We start from the raw sequence: 17524 nt of genomic DNA, 5'->3' as shown, positions 1-17524 counted from the left end.
ACTGCGCACCCCTTTGCTACAGTCTCCCTGAAAGGGAAACAGCACGATAAAAGAACCCCGTCCCCGCGCTCACAGGCACGAGAGCATCGCAGGCGGTTGCTAACTCGGCTTTTATTGTCACAGGACGCAGCAGCAGACGATGCAACAGGTCGCTACGGGGGGGGACACGGGCGTGTTACACCACAGGTCTTCCAGCACATTCACCTCGAACGGCAGCGCAGCACTCCGCAGCAGGCGGGAGGGAGGGAGAGAAGTGGTGCTGCAGGGAGAAGATGCTGCCGGCTGCAAGCCCTGCTCCTTTCCGTGCCTTTGCTGCCCTGCCTCTGTGCAAAGAGACAAATCCTCAGGCCCCAGCCATTTCCCCTTTGGGGATGGGGCAATCAATAAGCAGACAAGGGGGTCCCTGCTAGAGGCATCATTTGCACCTCCTGGCATCAGCTCCGTTGCATCCATGCTTCAAATTGCCACCCAGGGGGTTCTGCTTGCGCTACGCTCAGCTGAGTTGCAGGGCAAAGGCATTAACGGGAGAAGCTGCCGCAGGAATACTGTTCCGCTGGGATGGAGAAGCGTGATCTTAGCCTAAGGTTTCAATGTGTACCAGAAATGCAGTCTGTCCGATTTGCCTCCCCTTGGAGACGGGCTGCCTCGAGCGAGATGGAGATGTAAAATTAAGGGGCAGACTCGGCGAAGGCAGAAACCCCAGCAAAGTACCGAGCACGCGGTGCCTTCAGCCTGAGATGGAGCAGCAACATCTGCCGCCTTCACTGCCCTTTGCCCAGGATTTTATTTACAGTGTTATTAAAGGAGAGTGCGCCAAAAAATGTTTTTTTAGAAAAGCCAAGGATTAACAGGCTTTCTCCCCCCCCACTGTAAACAGAGCTCTGTTTTGGTTTTAAACAGGCCCTGGGTGCCAGCCTGTGAGCAGCCAGGGAGGGAGAAGGGCTCCAGCAGAGCTGGACACTGGGGGACACGGGGGGTCTGCCCCTCCGCAGCGCCTTCAGTTCACAAACCCAGGGGAAAACCAGTACGGAAACGCAGCCCCGGGCTCCGACAGACGGACGCTGGTGGCTGCAGATGGGCAAACCGGCTGGCCCGGCTCTTCGGGGGGACCACAGCAGAGGCAAAGGGGGACGCAGCCCTCCGCCACCCACCGACCCCTGCGGCGGGTGGGTCTGGGGGCACTGAGGGGGGGATGTGGGCAGCGACCACCCCCCGGAGCAGCTGGCCAGGCTGGAAAGGTTTTGAGCAGCCAGAGGATTTTACCCACCAGCAACACCAAGCAGCAGAAGCAACAGCCATTTTCCCCAGGGGAGGGATGGCTGATGACAGCCCGGGAGCCCGTGCGACCCTTGGGGTCACCCCGGCGTTGTGGGGTGCACACTTCGGGGCACAAACAGACCCAGCAGGCTTTCTTAGGGGAGCGGGAAAACCCAGGCAGACGTATCTGTGCTGGGTCTGATCCCCGCCGAAACGCTTCTGAGCCTCCAAGGGTTGACCCAACACCACTGAAGTCACCACAAACCACCTTCGCTACTGACTTCAGCCGTGCAGGAGGAGGAAGCGGGAGCAAAGGGGTCAGACGGACGAAGAACATCTTCCCTGCTGACACAAAGCCCGTTTGTAAAAACCTACGGGCTTTAAAAGGCTGTTGTACCCCAATCCCACCCTCCCCACCTCTTGACCTTCCCCTCCCGGGAGCCAGCACAGCCCCACGAGCTGCCTCTCAACCCCGGGGCTGAAGCAGCAGGCGCCCTGGCAGCAGGATAACCTGTCCCTCCGTCCCGGCTTGGCCGTCGCTCTCGCCTCCGCACCGGGGACGCTCACTCGGGGATGTAGTCCCTGAAGGAGTTAAAGCTGAGGCTCCGGCCCGCTGAGTTCAAGGTGGAGCTGGCTTGCATCTTAGGGATCTTCTCCATCAGCTTCGACACTGTCCTCCTCTTGAAGGAGCCCGGGGAGAAATGCCCCTGTCTCATGAGCTCCTGGTAGAGGGTGTTGAACACCGCCACGGTCTCTTCATAGCTGTCCCGGGTGGAGATCTCATAGAAAGGAAGCTTCAAGGCTTTGGAGAGGTTTTCGCCGTCCTCCGTGGACACCATCCTGTCAAACTGCAAGTCCTTCTTGTTGCCCACGATGACCACAGGTGGCTGCTCGCTCCCACTGCTCCGCTTGGGGCTGGAGTGGATGTGGTTGATGAGGAAACACAGCCGCATGACCTCATCGAAGCTGCATCTGTCCGTCACCGAGTAGACCACAGCGAAGCCGTCGCCCCATTTGATCTTCTCCTCGATCTGCAGGGAATCCTCCTCCTGCCGGGGCAGACGAGCTCGTATTAACACCAGAAGCCCCAGCATCTCCTAAAGACCAACACCGCTGGTTGCAACCTAGAAAACCTCCCAAGGGGGCCCGTCACCATCTCCCTGAAGGTTTTTGGCCCTGGGCTTGCACACAGCAGTGACTTGCAAAGCAACACAGGTAGCCCAGGGCAGGAATTTGATGGGTTGGGCAAAATGACGGATGGAGACGGCAATCAGCCCCATCCTGGTGTGGACGAGGGGAGAGTTAGTGCTGCTAAAGCGGGTACGCAAAGGCAGAGCTGTTGCTAGAGGGGAAGCCAGCACAGGGCTCTCCATCGCCCGCAATCCTGGTGCGTGGTGGGTCCTTCGACCCAGCACCCTCCTGCTCCCTTCAGCTGTCTCCCTGCCGTCAGGATGCTCCACTGACACGGGGAGCAGAGCTGCGCCGCACACCGGTAAGGGGAATGGGGAAATACTTAGCTGAAGCCACACTGTAATTGATGTTAGAGAGACATAAATTCTCCAAAACATCCTTTTTCCGAGATAAACAGATCTTGATCAATATTTCGGGTACAACAGATTAAAGCTAGTGGAAGAGCAGGGACTGCCTTCAACGGCAAGTCGCGCTTCCCCGATGGTATTTTCCAGGGTCAGCCAGCTCCGAAACGGCGTGAGCTCACCTGTCCTGCTGTATCGAGGATCTCGAAGTGCACCATCTCCCCGTCGATGACGGCCATGTGTCTGTAAATCATTTCTGGAGGAGGACAGACAGAAAAGCGTGTGTGAGAGAAGCCCCCGGGTGGCAAATGACAGCCCAGGTGGCCTCCATACAAGCCGTGCTGGAGAAGTCGATTTTCACCTGCTGCAACCTACAGCCCATGTGGCCTCTGTTTCGAGTCCACATCTTGAGCTGGTCCTCAGCCTGTCTCCCCACGCCTGGGAAGGGCAGCCCTGCGCCCACGGCATCGAGCCCGTGGCTCGACGATGGGCAGCGGAGACCCCCAGCCAGCACCCGGCCAGCTTTCACTTTGCTGGAAATAAAAGGGCAACGGTGACCGAAGCGTTGGAGCAAAAAGGGGTCATGGAGCGATGCTTCTGCAAAGGAAGAGGGGCTCAGCAGGAGGGTATGAAAAGCTGGGTTTTGTTTTGAGACCCTGCTCATGCTCCTAAGCCAGCCCTTTGCCCAGCCGGCGTTGAACTCCTACTCCGAAGCAGCGGGGGAGCGGCTCAGTTCTAACCAAGCAGTAAAAGCGGCTGCGAGGCGTGCATCTGGGCAGCTCTTCCAGCACAAAAACCGCTTCGAGCTTCACTAATATCATCAGGCAATAAAAGCAGCCGGCACTCTGCTTAGCAACCGCTCTGGGCGCAGCGCTGCTTGACGGGACGCCTCGCTCTGTGCAGATGGAGCACCTCGGTCACACCGGGGTTCGTGTGCCACCCGCTTGGCTTGGCCATCTATGGGATAAACCAGGCACCCTCTCCCTCCTCCAACACGGGGGAGCACCAGGTATGCTCCCCGTATGGTCTCTGTCTTTTATCACATCTTACGGAGCGAGCCCAACAGGAGGAAGCAGCAGCAGGCAGAGAGGAAAAACAAATTGCACTCTGGGGGGGGGAAAAGCATCGGTCATGTCCTTAGTTGCTGGCTGGGGTTAAACCACGACAGTCACCATAACAAGCGAGCAGCAGGGATGTAAAGGACAGACGGGGCAACAGCGGGGTTGTTTTTCAAACCAAGCCTTTCCCTTGGGTCCCCCGTGAACCAGCTGGGTTAGAACAACGCAGAGACATCCCCAATTTCCCAGCCCGGCGGGTGACAGCAGGAGTTAGGCAGAAGGATGCACAGCCAGCAACTGGTCATTTCTGGGATACTTCAGCAGGGACATGACTTCAGTGCCCAAAAAAACTCAAACCCAAGTGCAAAAAAAAAAACCCCCCAGGCCCCTAGAAGACAGGAAAGCACTAGCCACTGCTCCTAGATAGGATACCTCCTTCCCCTTAAAAGCCATCTCCCAGCAAATTGCTTGAGGATGACTGAGCACGCTGTGCTTCCTTGTGCGATGCCGATGGCTCGCCCCAACAGATTTTGCCTTAACAAAACAACATAAAAGGAAAAGGGGATGCAAGAGCCAGGGAGGTGCCACGACGGCTGGTGGCTCTGACCGCTGCCAGCCTGGTCGAGGAAGAAGAGGAATGAATCCGGTGAGTTTGGGAGCAGAGTCAGCTCTGTGGGAGCGGCGCTGGCTGTACCGGAGTCTCCAGGCTGAGCCGGTGGCAGCAGCGACAGCAACAAGAAAAAGGACTTTACCTACCGAGGGTTGGGTCGTAGTCTCCAATGAATCTCCTGGTGATGAATCTTACGGTCAATGCTGTAAAAAAACCACAACAAACCCAGTTACGGTTGTCAGATCAAACTGCAGAGAAACATCGGCCGACTGAGGCAGGAGGGATGGAGCGTGCCCACGTGGGCACCAGGAGAAGACATCCCAGCAGCGGTGCTGCAAACCCAGCCCCATGAGGGCCAGGTGATTGCAGGGATGGGAAAAGTGTCTTCAAAGGCTCCCAGGCAGGCTGGGTCACTGCTGCATGCTGGCCGGGGCTGCCCTATGATGACCAGAGAAGACTACAATAAAGCGGCAAATTGCCAGATCTTGGTGGCAAAAGGTGAGGGTGAAGCAGACTGGGAAAGGATCACGGTTGCCCAGGTGGGTGCCTTGGACCAAGATTGCTACAAGCCCGCTTTTCTCCCCCCAAAGACCTCAGATGACGGCACAGCCCAGTGCAGGCTGTCCTCTGCCTTGCTTTACCCCATGTACAACGCAGGAAAAGCGTGTCGGGACAGGCAGGAGCCCACCCAGGCTGACAGCTCGCACCTCACCGCTCCTACACAGCCTAAAACATTTCCAGAGCTCGCAGACATCGGGCATTTCAAAATAACCTCATTGCAGCCCCGGGAAAAGGCTAGATGGTTTTTGCATGTTCTTTGCAAATGTTTACGTCAAGGACCGAAACCCACTGCGCGACGAGATGCCCCAGACAGCGGAAGAGGTCTCTGCCCAGCTCCATGAGCGACACACCAGGCACCTCTGCCCAAAGCTGCCTGCTCATTGTCGGCAGCAAAACGCCCGTCACGTCAATGAAATGCAGCCCAGCGGCAATGGAAAGCACCGGCGGCTCCCCCGAGACCGGCTAACCCAACCTCTCGCCTTGCCGGAGCACAGCAACCTCTCCTGCGCTGCTGCTGTCAGAAACGTCCTGCTGGGTCGTGCGGACGCGGCAGCTCGGGAGCCCCGAACGCGGCAGCGAGAGGCGGTCGGGCTCTGCCGGAGGCGGCCAAGACCGCAGGCGTTTCACCGCGCTGGGCGGATGGCAGCAGGCAAGGCAGCAGGCAAAGCCCAGGCAGAGCCGCACCCTGCGAACGCACCCAGGCGCGCAGGCGGAAGGCGGCTCCTCGCACGTGGAATTCACCCTCCTGCACGGCCGGGGCTGATAAATTGCATTTTCTGGCCTCGATCCTGCAAAGATTTACGCGCGTGCTTAAATTTTATGCCGGGTGAGCGATCCCCTCGGCGGCCTCCAGCCAACCGCTTTCCAATGGCGAGCTCAGCGTGGGGGCCAGTGGGTGCCGGGCCAGGCTCTCCCTCTATATCACCGGCGCTGACGGTATAACTGCCTGGATGGGTCCCATGAATTTCAGCACTGTTTGTTTAACCTGACCCAGGCACACCGCACAGAGAAAGGAAGGCCGTTGGCACCAAATCTCATCAAATTCATCAAAAGGCCAAAGTCGGAGGAACACAGGGCACGGCAAACCGGGAGGTCCCCCTTACGCCAGCCACGCGTTGCAGCAAAAACAGCCCCGGCAAGGCACCCGGCAGCGTTAGGAGCTGGGGGAGCAAGAGCCGAGCAGACGTCCCAAGGACCAGCCCACCCCTGGGCAGACACGTCACCCTCCTGCCATGCCTGCGCCTGGGCATCCCCGTCCCCAGCACGGGGATGCTGGGCACAAGCGGGGACCGCTGACTCTGTTTCCTCCTTGCGAGGAGTCCTGCTGCCCGGCAGCTCCCCGGCACGCAGCGGGACGAAGCAACCCCCCACCGCGAAAACACCCCTGCCCCTTCCGTCTGCTGGCACAGCATCAACACGGAGATTGAATCCTTTGGCCCGATTTTTCCTCCTTGCAAGGGCAAGGAAAGGCAGGAACAGCCGCAGCACAGCAGTGCGGGCAATTAAACCCCTCTTATCCAATTACCCCATCTCCCTGCACCAGAGACCGGGAGATGCAAAGCCCAAATTACGCTCTAATGCTAGGCTGGGTGGAGGCCTGCTGATGCTGGAGGCTTGCCTGATAGCTCCATCAAACATGGCAAGGGCTTTCTCCTCGCTGGGGAAAAGTACTGCCTCTCATCATCTCTCTCCATCCGGCCAGGCTGAAGGAGACAGACCTCGGCTCCACAGCAAGGGCTTGTTTGAGGTGGGCAAGCTCTCTAGGGACTGCAAAAAGGAATCGGAGAGACTCCTTCCATTTCTCCAGAAAGGGCAGCAAAAGCTTTGCCATTGTGCAAGGTCTCTAGACAGGTATTTCCAGCAAGGGGGACCGCAGACAGGGCTGAGCCTCAGCTGGCAAATGGCCAGCAACGGGAAACGGGGGAAAAAGCGAAGGCTTTCTAAGTAATGAAGCAATTTGGAGGTGCTGAAAATCCTGCTGGTCTGAACAGGGCAGGGAGGCAGCCAGAGCGTGCCTGTCGCTCCTGCTAACGGAGCACCAAGCTTCGCTCGGTGTCCCCGATGTGGCCAAAGGGCCACAAAAACGCATCTGTCCCTGCCCTGAGAAGTGCTGGGTTTTATCACCGTCTCCTGCTCCAGAGCCGGCACACGGGGAAGCCTGCCCCGGCACCGCAGCAGCCCCCGGCGCCACAGCAGGACCATCGCGGGCCCCATGCTGGCACCCTGGGTGGCACGGGGAGGTGACAAGAGGAGACTGGTGCTCGTGCAAGTGGGCAGAAGCAGGTGAGATGCTGCCAAGCCGTTGGTGAGATGCTACCACGCCGGCTTCATTTTGGGAAGAGTGCGGCGAGGCTAGCAACATCCCAAGGGCGGGTGCAGGAACATGGTGCTGAAGAGCTGGCCAGAGACGTGTTCTTGCTTTGAAGCAAAGCCGACATACTTTTTACTTGACTTTTCACACCTGCAGCCTCAAGCAGCCCATAAAAAAGCCGCGGGAGAGCTGCGAGGAGGCCACGATGCTCGGGCTGAAGGGGAGATACTGGAGAGGCGAGGAGGAGCGGGTGGTGCTTGGCTGCCGTCAATTTACCAGCAGCGGAGAACTTGCCTCCAAGGCTATGCCAGGGACTGACGGCAAGAGAACTCCTTTGCCCAGCAAGGGAAAACCATGGCCTGGAGCCTGTGACTGCAGAGAGCCAGCGGTCACTCCTGGGCTTTCACGGGGAAGGAGGAACGGCAGCAAAGCCGCGGTGCTGTTCGGCCACGCACAGAGTGAGGGCATGGCATACAGAGCCCGCGGCGGCTCGCTAAAATGGGTCATCTCGTCCAGGATGGGATAATTGCTGGGTGGCGGTGATTTGGCAGAGACCGGTGGCCGCGTGGAGGCGGCGGGTGGGGATGTGTCTGCATGCCGGGGCTGCCGTTTGCAGCTTGGCTCGGACTGAGGAGAAACTCTGCAGCTCTGGCTGCCGGGGGATAATTTGGGAGCAGTCCCGTAACGGCAGCGCTACGGGGAACTCGGCTCTGGGTCATGGAGCTGAAAAAGCAAGGGAGCAAACGCAACGGGAGGTTCAAACGTTACACCTCTTCTGCTCAGAAAACATCAAAGGAGGCGGTGCAGGGTCTGGTCCTGCCCCAGTGAAACTCCCCGGCACTGGAGGAGCTTTCGCATCAGCAGGAGAAGTGACCAGTCTTGAGAAGAGATCACTGCAGGTGACCACCTGCATCTCCTGAGATCCCTTCTGCTGGTGAAGGACCCCCTGGCCAAGCCCAAAGGCTTATTTTTCTACTCACCCTCATCTCCATCCCTACCCTTCGGAATATCTTTCTGCAGGGAGTTGCCTTTAGGATGCAACAGGGTGGCCTTGGAAAGCACTAGCATCTCCAAAAGCAGCTCTCCACCCTTGCAGAGGAGCGAGCTTTCCTCTGGCTCTCAGATCTTCCCCACAGAGCAAAAAGGGGAGCTGCGTTTTGGGGAGAAAAGTCGGCAGCAGCGCAAACACCCTCTCAGATGTTGTTTCAGAAACGTCTTGCCTTTGGAAAGAGTGAGGCAACACAACTAATCGTCACACTTGGTCCTCGAGGTCTAAGCTAATTCAAAGGACCTTCCAGGCTGCCTTGGTGCTCAGGAGCCGATCCACGTGCCTGATGCTGCCGATACGCCGGTTCAAAGCAAAACCTTCCACGTGGCCTTTTGTAGGTAACACCTTTTCAACGCAGCTGCTTTGAAAATGCACCATCGATGCCTGGGTGTGATTTTCTGGTGTAGACAGAGAAACCCATGGTTCGGAGGCTGAAGGGAGCACAGGAGCACGGCTAATGGAAGTGATGCTTAAGCCCTTCAAGGTGTTAATGACGGTAATGAGTACGGGCAGGCTGTGTGGGGACAGGAGTGAAAGGCAGCGGAGAGGCTGAGAGCTGGCTTGGAAAGGCAACAGGAGCAGCAAGTGAAATTGGTGGAAAACGAGTGGGAACGGGGGAAAAAAACCCAGCGAGAGCAAGGCAGGGGTGCAGAGCCCAGGAGGGACAGGATGGAGAAGCTGCGCAGCAGGCAGCAGCGCAGGAGGAGGAAGGAGACAGAGGGGAGGGGAGTGTGAGGGGAGAATAAACCTCAGCGAACCCAGGACACGACATTAAACCCCCTCAAAACCACAAGAAGTTGATGAAAAGCTAACACCAAGCAGGACTGATGCACTCCCACACCAAGCTTGCTTTCCCCACGCAAATTCGGGGGCAGTTTGTCCCAGCTGGCCATCAGCCAACGTTCCCCATGGCTCGCCCCTGCACACCCACACCGCGCCGGTCCGGATCTGTGCGTTCGCCCCGGGAACGTGGCTTCCCACTTGAACTAGGCTTTCTGCTTCTTCAGCCCCAGCATCTCTGCCCCAAGCGGCTCCTCCTGCCCTCCTACACCTGCCTGGCTCCTGTTTGGGCAATTCACCATCCTCTCGCCTTCTGAGCCACCCCTGGGTTTCAAACCCTGCCCGTCAGAGAAGGGATTTGATGGAACAAGCACGTAATTTAGCAAAACTGCTCTGCGGAGATAACCAAGGATCCCGCAGGAGGCATGTATCAGCATCTTCAAAGAGGCGACCAAATTATCAGGGGGAGAGCGAGACAAGTCAGGCTCGATTTCTAGAAAGCACCTGATTCTGTGTCATATGTTAGGCAGCCACCCAAAGCCGGAGCGCATGGTGCTGTACGAGAAGAGGAGCCAATTAAATTGATTAAAAATTGGCTGGAGCGCAAGAACGCAAGCGAAGCTGCCAATCGGAAGAAGCGGATGCAGGCAGAAAGGCGTCAGCACATCCACGCAGCCTTATAAGGAATTCTTTTTTTTCCCCCATCTTGAACATCAATAATCTCAGAAAGGGCTCTCCTTGGAGAGCCCCAAAGCTGGAAGGGTTAATTTTATATTCAGTTTGGTCTCTAGGGATGACCACGGGATGGTTCGACGCGCAATTAACCTGCCATTGCGGGGACGGGCTGGGTACCTCCAGGATCGCATCGAGCCCCGCGCGCCCACGTGCCGCTCTGTTTATGCTGCTGCATAACACATTTCTCTTGCGAACGTAACGGCTTACAGCATCAATTCATCTTCGGTTCGTGTTTTGTAAGCAGAGCTTTCCTCTGAAGTATGGCAAAGTTTACACTGGCTAGCATCAACAGCAGAAGACAGAAGATAACGCAAGCTCTGGCTGGGCTGGATTTACAGCCTCCCGCAGGTGATTTACACAGCCCCGGCCAAATCTTTAAACTACTGCCGGGGTTCAGCCACGGGTCTGCACCCAAACCCGTCCCCGCTCCGAGGATCTGGGACCTCGGATCACCAGATCTTGAAGATTTCTGAACTGCTCCAAAAAATCGACCTCTCTTGCTGAGACCTGTGGGGTTTCTTCCCCCTTTTGCGGCCACCCAGATTTTAATCGCCCTTTTGATTGTTCACACCCTCGGCCCCCTCCGCTCTCCCAACCTGGCTTCTGCTTCCCAAGGGGGCGGATGCCAACAGCTCGCCCGTGCGATGCTCCAGCGATGCTCCAGCACGGGGTCCGCTCGCAGCCCTCCCATCCCACCAGGACCGGGAGCTTGGCAACTCAGGGATGGGCTTGGATGAAACCCACCTTCACCCTCTCCTGCTTCCCCTCCCCAAAACAGGGGATCCCCACACATCGCACCCTTCCTCTCCCGGCCAGCTCGGGCAGCCCCGTCTCTCCCCTGCCTTGGGGACCAGCACCCCGCCGCCTCCCGCAGCCCGTCCTCCCCAGCCCCGCGGGAGCTCGAGCGATGATGCTGATGCTTTTGACTCCTTCCTCGCATTTCACAGGCGGGTCCCTCAGGCCAGATGCTCACGGTCCATTGCCCAGGGTGTTAACCGCCCCGCCGGGCAGGGGAAAGCTCTTAGAGGTTTCCTCGCCCCCGGCTCCGTCTGGCGCAGGGGCTCGCAGGCAGCTCGGGCACAGCACCCAGGGAAGATGACGTGCTGTCCCTTTGCAGGAGAGGACGTGCAGGACAGCACCCAAGGGGACAGAGATGGCAAGAGCCCTTCGTCAGGGCGGCTGCCAGCCCGTTGGGGATCGCGTGCCTGCCATTCCTGGGGTCTACTCCCAGTTCCTGGCACGCTTCGGCTCTCCTCTGCATGAGCCAGGTATCGATTACCTCCCTCTGCCCTGATTTCATGGCCTGTGTTACCATCACAGCCCAAAAGGATGGCAAAAAACGCGCTGCTGAAGGGCACGAAGGTTGCAGGCACCCACGGAGCTGAGCCGCTGCAAGGCAGATCGGCCCCGCACGATAGCCGGCCCTGCCGCGGCAGCCACCGAGGAGGGCGCCGGGGCCGAACCCGGCTGGAGGAACCTTTAAAGACCCTCGGCACGATCCGACCCTACAGAGGAGGCACAACGGCCTCTCGCTTGCCCGCAGGAGGGGCCCAAAGCTCCCAGGCGCCCGCTCCACGCTGGGTGGGATTAACGCTGGCAGGGGAAACGCGTATGTGCTGGCCGGGGTGGGGGGCGAGCCAAAGCGCTTGGTACGCTTTGTACGACGGTCGCTCGCGGCTCCATCTGCTTGCAGGGACTTTGAGGCCAAACACCGCGCATGGACCCCCCCTCCCCGGTGCTCTGGGTACGCCCGGAGCTGAGCTCCGTTCCCGTGCTCCTGCTCCCCGGCGCTGGGCTGCTAATTGAGATCTGGGAGTTGCCTCCTTTAATTTAGTCAGGGAAATCATGATTTTTCACTAACGCTGGGCAAGAGGAACTCGCCGGTTACTGTATATGGAAACGCAACCTCAGCGGCACCAACAGCCAAAGCCGCTGGCCGCGGGCCAGGCAGAGGTGCCACCGCTGCAGCGTATTTAAAGGTTATGCCTTTTCCGGAGCGACAAGCCAGCAGGACATTGCCCTGTCCCCAAGGACACAGCAGCCCCGGCCATGTGCCCCCCCCAAGCTCTGCGTGGAGCGCTGCTCCCCTGCCCCACTGCCATAAAAACAACGTGGACATGCACCTTTCCTTGCCAGCGACCAGCACCTCTCGACCCTGTTCCGGGCACGCTGAATGGTGCGCAGAAACGGAGCGGAGGCCGCCTTCACCCCGGGGTGCTCGCAGACCGGGGTAGAGGAGCGGGAAGGGGTGGAAGGATGATCCCCGGGCAGGTGTGGGGGTGAAGAAGAGAGCTCAGGTGCTCCCGGCTCAGCATCCCAAATCCCCACCCCAGCAGCTGCAGATGGAGAGCACTGGGCAAAGTGCAGGGAAAGAGGGTTTTCCTAAAGGAAAGCTACGCACAGCGCTGCAACACGGGGCTCTGCAAACCCCACTCCTGTTGCTAAAAACGAGCAGCAAACTCCAAGTACCCGGTAAAGCACCAACCTGAGCTCGGCGTTTGGTCCTGAAAGCTCCCACGGCCTGCAGCCTCCCACCCTGACCCACCGCCCTGGGCTCGCCGCGCAGCCGGCGACCGCTTTGGCATGGAACAAGACCCCTTGGGACGAGCCCCCGGCCGCAGAGCGCCCACCGCTTCCACTCGAGGGGAGGGAAACTCCGTGCCCCGACACGAAACGGGCTCGGGGGTCCCGCCTGGGCGATGCCGCAGCCGCCCCGGAGGAACTCGCTCCCCATCCCGGCTTTCTGAAACAGCCCCCGACCTGCTGCCCAGCCCCGGCTGGACCTCCGGGGGGGGCTCGACCCCTCTTCCCGGGGAAGGAGACCCGGGGGGCGCGGGGAGGGGTGCCGGAGGGATGCCGGGGAGCCCCGTCCTACCTGTCTTGCCCACGGCGCTCTGCCCCAGCACGACGAGGCGCAGGGTCCGGCCCGGGCTGAGGCTCACGGAGCGGCGCAGGGGCCGCGGGAAGCTCATGCCGGGACCGGGACCGGCACCGGGGACCGGGGCCGGGGCTCCGCCGCGCTCCCCGCTCCGCCGGGCGCTGCACCGCCGGCTCCGCCCCGAGGGCCGGGCCGGGCTCAGCCCCTGGGCTCGGTGCAGGCGGTCCCCAGCTGATGCCCACCTCCTCCTCCTCCTCTTCCTCCTCCTCCTCCCGCGGAGGTGGTGCCCCCCGGGGTCAGGCAGCAGAGGCGGCCGCTACCTCGTCCCGCAGGAGCTGGGAGAGGGGCGCGTCGGGCATCGCGCCTCAGTTTCCCCGCAGGCAAGCAGCTCGGGGTGGCTCTCGCCGGCACCCTTCGCCAAAAGAAAGGCAGCTGCTGGCCTGGAGAGCTGCTCGCCTGAAAGGGGGCAAAGCGAGGAAAGAGTGGAGAAGCGGTGCAACACCTCCCCAGGCGGGGAAACACGGCCAGGGCGCTGCCTTCCCCCCCACCCCGATCCCTGCATGAAATCACGATTTCATCTTCGGCCACTTCTGTGTGCAAGACAAGTTAATAAAGACAAGACCAGCTGGCTTAGCCCCCGGTCTTTCCCCTCATCCCGTCTTTCAGGTGCAGTGTGGTCCTCACCAGACTCGGCTGGTAGCACATCGCCCAGCCCTTGCCTCGACCACGAGCAAGGTAAGGAGCGAATCCTGGCTCCGCGCAAATCAGCGACTAAATCCCCATCGATATCAAAGAGCTAAGACTTCACACCAGGCCTGGAACCAAACTTTGCATGTGCTTTGGTGCAGCAGCATTGCAAGGCTGTTAAATAACAGTGTAAAGGAGTACCCAAGAGCAAGGCGTTATGTGTGCGTGTGTATATACAAGCGCGGGCACAGGTAATGTGTAACTGCTCAGAGCAGCAGCCGGAGCGGGCATGGATGTGTGTTGTGGGTGCACAGAGCACTGGGAAGAAGGGGAAAAGACCTGCAACATCTCGACTGTCTTCAGCAAACTCCAGGACGCAGCTTGCCCCTGCGGCACAGATGCACGGATGACACCAGCGCTGCGAACTCCAGCAGAAGAGACCTGACCGAGGGTGCGGAGCAGTCAAATGCCTGCACTAGGGCCTCAGTCTCTTTTCCGAAGGCTTTAGTCATTTCTCTGGCACGAGGATCTCTTTGCCTGACCATCTTGGGTGACTTTGCCTGCAGCAGAGCACAGACCATCCACGCCGCCTTGGACGGTGCTCAAGGTAACACGAAACCCGCCCGATATTTATAGACCGTATCATGTGTCGAAAGCAAACATCGCCGATGCCTACAGAAGACATTAGCACACAACCAGCGCCTAAGTGGGTGTCTCACCTTGAACGGGGAGAAGGGTTATCAAAAGTATTGCTGCTGCCAACAGGAGAGCCGTAGCTGCTAATGCTGCCGGGGCAAAGCTCTGGCTGGAGCGGGGGGGCCCTGGTTAAAACAGGGACTGTGCTGGGGGAGCCTGGAGGGCTCTCCTCGGAGAGCGAGCAGACCTCACCCAGAAATTCATCTTGCCATCGCAAGCTGGTGTGTGCTTCCCCGCGTGTGTCTTGCCGTGCATCACCCGCTCGCAACAACCGTGTTCCCGCACCGCTTCTCCAGAGCTGACGAGAGACACGTTCACGGCTTGACTACATCTGGAGCCCAGAAGACGACAGCAAGAGCAATAAACCTCAGATTTCAGGACAAAAGCCGATTCCCAGCTGGGGAAGAGGGGGGGTTGTCAAGAAAAAGAAGCCTCCGTTATGTTCCTTTCCTATTTTTAGCCCGATTTCCTAAGGAAATGAGATGTCTGCAATCAAGTCCTCTGTCTTGCCTGTCCCTCGTCAATCCCATTTTTGAATACATTGCCCAATTTCAGCCAAATCTGACAGCGAGGGAGAAGCCGCAGAGGAAATTCTTTTCCTGCAAGTTTTGTGACAAAAAAAAAAATGGTCAAATTTCATGGCAAATCAACCCTTGCACTTTGGAAGGCAGGAACTGGCCGGCAGGTTCCTGGCTGGAGGAATCCAGAATAACTATTTCCACTGCTCCCAGGGGCTGTTCAGATTCCTCTTGCACGAGAGTCCCCCGCAGCAGGAGCGTGCTGCCCTCACCTCTTGCTAAAGCAACTGGCAGCGCAGCCTTGTTGTGCCATGCTGGAAGCCGAGCAGTCCTGAGCTATGTATCTCCACCTGCCCTGATTCTGATTGCATTAGAAGGGCACGGATTTGCAGGGGTGTGGGAACAAGCGTACCAGAAGGACGGACTTGAAATTGAAGCGCAGCACCAGCATAGCTGCATTCGTGCGCCAGCCCTGCCACAGACTTCCAGTATCACCTTGGGAAAACCACTTCACCTCCCCTGTTCTTCTGCAAAAACTGAACCACCGCACTCGCGGCCCCGCCACGGTAGCCCCTCAGTTCCCGCACACATCTCCGTCGGGAGGGAGAGGGACGCACGTGCCTCGCAGTCCACAGTTGTTTCTACCTGCACATATTCAGAACACCAAAAATGCCCAAGCCCCCAGCCTTCCCCCCTGCAGAGCTGTTCCGCTGAGAGGCCTCTCAGCAATGGCAGAGAAAGGGATGCGCTCTCGTCTTTTCTTCCAGTGCCGAGGAAGAAGGCAGAAGATCTACCCTCAAGGAAAATCTAGCTGGCCCTGCTACGATGTCTAGCAAGTGATGAGATCCCAGGCTGGACTTTGGGACTCTTTCAACAGGCCTTTTAGACTGATCTTAGCAGTTAGCGAGCGGGCGTCCTCCTTTGCCCATCCAGGTCCCCTCTCCGGTTACTTTTGATCAGCCGCGGCACAGTGAAGCATTTCAAAGACATTATATAGCCCAACAAGGTTTCACAGAAGGGGCCTGAAGGGAGGGAAGGCTCAGCCTTATCCTACACAGAAGAAACCATACAGGAGATTCATGGTAGATGCTCTCAGCACGGAGAAGGCATCTTTCAGCTCGGGGGTGACCTTACGCAACGTCCATCAAGCTCAAGAAACAGAGCCCGATCTTTTGTCCTTTGACCCTCACTGACCTCCTTCTCTAAACCTCTAAAGGCTCTTGCTGGAGAACACCACGGCACACCCAGACACGTGGCCGCGCACCCAAGGGCAGCTCTCGCCAAACCAGCCCTGCCACGTACAAGCGTTACTGAAACACAGAGCGCTGCTCTTGCAGCAGAGCCCACAGAGCAGGCGTGGGAGAGGTGGTATTTCCATTAAGATGATCTCCTACACTTCTTTAGCCTTCAGGACAGAATACAAGCATTCAGCAGAGTCCACCCAAAACTCTTTTTGGTGGTAAGTGTTTAAATCCCGCCAAGCATAGAGTGAGGATATGCTTAGATAGCCCACGGCAGAGCTTTGAAGGAGAAACATCTCTGGCCAGCTTGCATCCAACTTCCTTCGCTCCCTCCAAAACACCGTGTTGTTTCATGTGTCTCAAAAACAGAGATAGGAGTAGACTGACCCAGACCACAACTTGTGTTTCTTTTTCATCCTTGATTTAAGTCAACAAACCTCAGAGTGCCGCAATTCCCAGCGTTATGCTCACCTCCAGCCCGGTGAAGTGCTGGCCTTGGGGATCACTAGATAACCGCGTGCTGCTGCAGACCCTCCTGCCGAGATGAGGAGCTGAAAGCACCGCTCGGAGAGAAAACCCCTCTACACCCTTCAAAGCCATCTCCCGTGACCAGGCTGGATCAGACGGCTGTGACCCTCCAATCCAACACCAACCGCTTCAGAGACGACGCAGAAAAACATATCCTTGACTTCTTTAGGAAAAGGCTGGCTTGGGCCCCGGAGCTGGTGGGTTTATATCCCTGACAGCACATCTGGGGACTACCCGGAGAAACTCCTACTCACCTCACGCGCAGATCTCCTTGGCATGGTGGGAAGCCACGTGTGTCCTCCCCTACGTGCATTCAGCACCGGTGCCTACGTGGTCCCACGTTTGCTGGGGACCTTTCAGCTGGGCGACAATGGAAACACGACTTTATCATCTGCCATCGCTGAATAAGCCACCTCCAGCCCAACAAAGCACCTGTGGCGGAGCCAGATGAAAGTAGGTGGAGTGGATATTGTTTTCTGTTGAAATATTTGTGGTCAGGCTATTCCATACTTGCCGTTTTTTAAAGATGTGGAGTCTGCACTGGGAAAGAGGCCAAAGGCACCCATGAATCACGTCCCTGCAAACAAAAATCCAGCAGAAATAAAAAGCCATCCTAAAGCAGACAAAGAACCAAATCACCTCAGGCCGTAGCCTCCGATCATGGGAGTCCCATACCGTGGTCCAAACTAAATCCCTGCCGGATCATCGGCTACTTTGAGACCTCCCCAAAAAATTGAACTTTGCTGCTTCTGAAAGAAAGAGAAGTATGCTTGATTTTGTTTAGAAAAGGAAGATAACGTAAAAGCTGGTCCCTTTTCTCTCCATTAGGTGATCTGAAGGTGCGGGATGCCAGAAGATCTATGCAGAAACCAACTCAATTTCAAGCCGACTTTGGAGCCTGCACCCTGTTTTCAAAAATGACCAAGGTATTTCAAAGCTTTGGTCCCACAACGTTTAGCTCACCCCCTGAGCATCCACTCGAAGGGCTCAAACCCCATGTTTCCGACTCACGTATCACGTTTAATTGTCACTCGTTAATGACTGTACAAACATTGTTCCTACTGAGACGATACTGCGTGCG

The 17524-nt window shown here is 57.8% G+C and overlaps 1 protein-coding gene across 1 annotated transcript; it reads right to left on the bottom strand.

Annotated features, from left to right (window-relative positions):
- Positions 1–1685: 1685 nt before the first annotated feature.
- LOC127016821 (ras-related and estrogen-regulated growth inhibitor-like) lies at positions 1686–12867 on the bottom strand. Its single transcript, XM_050897565.1, has 4 exons — positions 12771–12867; positions 4607–4663; positions 2975–3048; positions 1686–2306 (listed from the first exon to the last, which is right to left on the bottom strand). Exons 1-4 carry the CDS (start codon positions 12865–12867, stop codon positions 1821–1823), a joined length of 714 nt encoding a protein of 237 aa, XP_050753522.1. The 3' UTR covers positions 1686–1820.
- Positions 12868–17524: the final 4657 nt, after the last annotated feature.

Source organism: Gymnogyps californianus, chromosome 5 (assembly GCF_018139145.2).
Source record: "Gymnogyps californianus isolate 813 chromosome 5, ASM1813914v2, whole genome shotgun sequence".
NCBI lineage: Eukaryota > Metazoa > Chordata > Aves > Accipitriformes > Cathartidae > Gymnogyps > Gymnogyps californianus.
The sequence above is the reverse complement of the archived record's forward strand: the minus strand, read 5'-3'. Positions and strand labels throughout refer to the sequence as shown.